Source organism: Hipposideros armiger, unplaced genomic scaffold (assembly GCF_001890085.2).
Source record: "Hipposideros armiger isolate ML-2016 unplaced genomic scaffold, ASM189008v1 scaffold_729, whole genome shotgun sequence".
In the NCBI taxonomy this organism is placed as follows: Eukaryota; Metazoa; Chordata; class Mammalia; order Chiroptera; family Hipposideridae; genus Hipposideros; species Hipposideros armiger.
In genome coordinates this window covers 689,031-693,707 of record NW_017732079.1, presented here as the reverse complement: position 1 = coordinate 693,707, position 4,677 = coordinate 689,031, and the positions used below count along the sequence as shown (strand labels likewise).

The following is a 4,677-nucleotide window of genomic DNA, read 5'->3' as shown; positions in this document are numbered from 1 at the left end:
CTCCAACTTATTCACTCCACAAACCGTGAAAGCCAAAGCTCATTCAGTCCTAGTTTGGCCAATGCCTTCAGGGCACAAAGGGCCCTGGCGCCCTGCTCACCCCCTGGAGTCTGCTTTCACTGAGATTCTCATCTCCCCATTCCTTCCTTGCCTTGTCAGCTCTTCAATACTTTGAAAATGATTTTTTTTTTCAAATTCTATCCAGCACTTTTTGTTGTTGTTTTTAGCTGGAGCAGGCAGAGACCACCATATTACCAAAAATGGAAATCCCTTCTGAAGAGGTTCAGATGTGTCGCTTGGGCTTGTGAATTATTTTGAGCTGAAAGCAACCGAGACCCTGTGGGCTCACCAGACGCGTTTACCTCTCCCTTAAACAACTTAAATTAGGGGCCTCGTCCCTGCTAAGAGTTATCACCAACAATTACTTCTATGACCCATCTAAATGGCAGTGCAAACATCTAATTACTGAACACCTGCTGTTTTTATCGTCCCACCTATGACCCTCCCTACCTTTAAAGCCCCAAGGCACCTTACCTCACTCATCCTTAGCTCAGAACGTCATATGTGCCTCAATTTAACTTTCTGTTTCTGAACCGTTTATGTATGTGGGGTTCCCATATATACATATGTAATTAAATTTGGCTATTTTCTCTTGTTAATCTATCTCACGTCGATTTAATTATTAGACCAGCTGGGAGAACCTAGAAGGACAGAAGAAGGTGTTTCCTTCCCCTCACTTTATGTCACTTCTTCATTCCCTCCCTCATCTTTGAGCCTGAGATACCTCTCCCTATTTCACAAAAAGAGAACCCAGGACCCAGACGAGTGTGGGAAGGGTAGGAGGTGGTCAGCTCCCAGCCAGAGAAATAACAACACCTTGAGGTCACCCCGGGCCCCCAGTGCCAAACCTCACCTGTGCCATCTTCTCCTTGAAGACCCAGTCCCTCTGGGTGAGGAGAGCAAGGAACAGGGAGGGAAGGGCGGGCTGTGGTTAGCCCTGTTTTATAGGCAAGGAATTATGGGGAGTAGGGCACAGAAGTGAGGGCCAGAGTGGAGCAGCAATTATCTCAGTTCTAGGTCAAGCACTTATTCTCATCTATGATATCCCAGCTCCACCACCAGTCACCTCCCGGAAGCAGGTCATCCCCCCACCATGGGCCTCATTTTCGTCACCTGTCAATCATTGAGGATAACAATGGTAACCACTTCCTAGGATTGGGTGGGGCTTCAATGAGTTAAAACCTACAAAACTCATAGATAAGTAGAGCTTGGCACTCCTTTTTGTGTGAGGTGTTTAAATGCCAACTTATTTAAGCCCCTGTAAGTCAGGTTCCTGTAACCTACAACTGAAGACATTCCTTACTGGTAGAGAATTTGGTAATCAGAAGCGGGATCCATGAAAAAAACAAAAAAACAAAACAAAAACTAAAAATGTGGAGTCAGACGAAGAGAGGAAAGAACAAAATATGAGGACCTAACCTCTGCAGGCTAGACAGTTGGTGACCTTGTTATGAGATGGCAAGGCACTATGCATCTGATTATGCATAATATATGGCCATCCAGGATACAACTTTAGGGGAGATGGTAGGAAAAATCAGAATGTTGATATGAACTAACTCCTAGTAGCTTTCAGCAAAGACCAACAGAGGAGGAATACACTCCAATGAGAGCTAGCCAATCTGAAAGCAGACACAGAGAGGAAACCCAGATTTGCTGAAAACACAGACCCCGCCTTAGGCCAGCATCTGACAAGACGCTCTAATAGGAAGCTTTGCCGGTTGATAAGACTAACTTATGTCTCTTAAGCAGATCCTAGTACAGCCGGTTGCCCACAGTATGAACGTCAATCCTTTGTTCTGAGATTAGATCTTCCCTTTGTTGGAATTTTCTCATTTTATGAAATGATAGTGATAGTAGATAGCATTTGCCTTTTTAAATAGCTTTGTCAAAAAAAAAAATGTTAGCCAACGATCTCTACTTTCAAATTTTTACTGGTATTTGAAATCCCAAAGTGTGGGACCTAAGGCACAGCTCTGGCCTTGGGGAGACTTCAAGAAGGACAGTCAGGGCCCAGAAGGGGATTGGGTCTAGGAGTCCCTCCGTTTCCAGCACTCCAGCTGAGCCAGCCAGGGAATCACTGAGCAATGAAAATATTACCAACAAACAAAAACATTTATTGAGTACAAAATTAAATGGGAGAGAGAGTCCTCCTGGGCCCAGGAAGCCAATAGCAGGGAGTCAAGAACTCCATTTCAATGCCGGTCCGGGGCGCCCTGGAAGAAGTCATTGCACATGACAGTGACGAGGGCCAGAAAAACAGCGTACTCCTGGAAGTCCACCTGCTGGTCACTGTTATTATCCAGGTTGCCCATCAACTTCTTCAGACCTTCCTCATCCACCTTCTCCTGGAAGCAAGAGAGAGTGGGGTCACCGCCAGACCGCTCTCCACCCAACCTCCACCTCCAACGCCACTCAGCGGTCAGAGCCCAGCTCTCTCCCTCCACACTGGGCAGCCCGGGAGCTACTAAGAGGCCCCGTGAGTGAGGACAGATGGACGCCCATTGGTGAAAGCCTCCAGCTCTCCCTGCTGGGAATGGGGAGCACGCCAGGCACTCCCTAAGCACAGGCTCAGCTCTGCTCCCCACAGGAGTCCAGCGAGGTGGGCATGATAACCCCCATTTTGCTGATGAGGAAACAAAAGCTTTTCGGAGCCATCACTCCCTATCACCAGCAAGGTGAATTCAGAAAAAGGGATTAACTCTTGTTAATACCATTCAAAACGAAACCAAGTTAGAAACACTTAACACCCCCCCAAAAAAATTGTTTAAAGGATAGAAAGACATGCCTCATATGTTCAAAGCCTGAGACCTGATTTTGGGGTTATCCCGGAGTCAGTATGGGTAGGTGAGGGGCAAATTGAGGGTTGACTGCATTTTCCTGCAAAAGTTTCAGGGTGCATGTCTTAGCTGGGCTTTTCTCTCCCAATGCACCTTAATTTGGCATATAAATATCAAAAGAGAGAGAGGGAGAGAGTGAGCGAGAGCGCTGTGTGATCTTGGGCCAGTCACTTTCCCTCGCTGGGCTCTGGTTTGCTCAACGCTCCGAGGGGATTGGACAGATGGACACTGAGGGCGCTGACAACACATCCATTTTCAGGAAAGCTACAGGCAACAGGCAGCAACAGGGCTCTCCCACCTGGGCCTCTCTTCCACTCTGGTGAGGCTGTGAAGGGCCCGGCCCCACCCTGCTATCTGCATCAGAACTCCAGAGGAGGGGAGGCGGGGAGGAGGGATTTAACCTGCACCCCCCCACGCTCACACACCAGGACCCTCCCCGCTGCAGGCGGGCCCTACTCACCCCCACAAAGCTGGGCAGTTCCTTGTGCAGAAGATCCTTCATCTCCCCCTTACTCAGCTTGAACTTGTCACCCTCTTGGCCCGAGTACTTGTGAAAGGTGGCGACCATCACAGCCAACGCCTGCTCCAGGGGGGTGGACATCTTGGATCTGGGGGCAAAGTAGTGGCAGGTGATGGAGACGCCTCAGCCCTGCCTGCAGGATGCACTTCTGCCCTCGTGCCCCAACCGCCTCTCCAGAGCCCTGTCTGAACGGGCAGGGAGGGACTGCAGGTCTCCTGCAGAACGGGGCTCCCTGGGCAGGGCCCGCACCGCCACCGCACCCTCACACAGATGCTGGGCCTTTCCCTGTGTTTGGAAGTCACCGAGGGCAGGGCCTCATGTCTCCTCTGATCACACTTGGGGCACACCCCTGAGGGCAGGGCTCCCGCTTCGAGTGTCTGTGGGAAGGGTGACCCGGGGTTCATTTGGCTCCTGTCCAAGCCAGCGGACCCTGTGCCAGCACTAGGGCAACAGGCATCTCCACGGGCTCTTTAGTGGGGGCTCACTGGGCTTTGTCTGTAACCATGGCTATAGCCTAGGGGTACAGGATTCCCTGAAGAGTCCTTTCCCTCCTCACCCTTCCTCACACGGATTCCTAAGGCCAGAGGGTGTCACTCTCCCATCTAACTGGACGCTCGCTCACGCAAGGATGTTTCCTCCCTCAGACTAGGGGCTCTCGGGAGGGTGGGGAATCTATGTCCCCTCACAGTGGAGGCCCCTGAGCGGGGGGGGGGGCAGGAAAAACCCCGGGCCCATCCTGCCAGCCCTGCCTCGACGGGGTGGGAGAAGACGGGGAATGGTGTGGACAGTGGGCCCCCTGCTCGGGCCGGGCAGAGGCCTAGTAGCCTGCACACTCAGATCCCTGGCTCTGGCCCTTAGTCCTGCCAGAATCCAGGACTTTGCAAAAAAACAAAAACCAACACCAAACAAACTCAGAATTCCGTTAAAGCAACCCCGCCCCACCACACACACACACACACACACACACACACACCCCTCCTACAACTAGGCCCAGACCCCCAAGAAGAGCCTCTAGACTGAGACACCCACACTGAGAGCCCCCAGACTGAGACCCAAGAGAGGGCCTCAGAGTAACCCCTAAACTGAGATCCCACAGAGGAACTGGGAAAAACCCCTCAAACTGATACTTCACAGAAGCTCCCCGCAAATGGGAAAGACCCAGAGAGGCCCCAGGCTGATCCTCCAAGGAAGAGAAAACTTTGGAAAGAAAATCAGGACAAAGAGACACGGGCAGAAACCCATGAGAGCGCGCTCCACCCC

General features: G+C 51.3%; 1 protein-coding gene across 1 annotated transcript; it reads right to left on the bottom strand.

Moving 5' to 3' along the window:
• Nucleotides 1-2,151: 2,151 nt before the first annotated feature.
• S100A2 (S100 calcium binding protein A2) lies at nucleotides 2,152-3,529 on the bottom strand. Its single transcript, XM_019627306.1, has 2 exons — nucleotides 3,358-3,529; nucleotides 2,152-2,405 (listed from the first exon to the last, which is right to left on the bottom strand). Exons 1-2 carry the CDS (start codon nucleotides 3,496-3,498, stop codon nucleotides 2,253-2,255), a joined length of 294 nt encoding a protein of 97 aa, XP_019482851.1. The 5' UTR covers nucleotides 3,499-3,529; the 3' UTR covers nucleotides 2,152-2,252.
• Between the last annotated feature and the right edge of the window lie 1,148 nt (nucleotides 3,530-4,677).

What these genes read in the sequence shown, in the direction of transcription:
- S100A2 (XM_019627306.1), bottom strand. Translation starts at nt 3,498, where the DNA reads ATGTCCACCCCCCTGGAGCAGGCGTTGGCTGTGATGGTCGCCACCTTT. An exon ending in AACTGCCCAGCTTTGTGGGG is followed by an intron (nt 2,406 to 3,357) that starts GTGAGTAGGGCC and finishes TCTTGCTTCCAG; the next exon opens with GAGAAGGTGGATGAGGAAGG.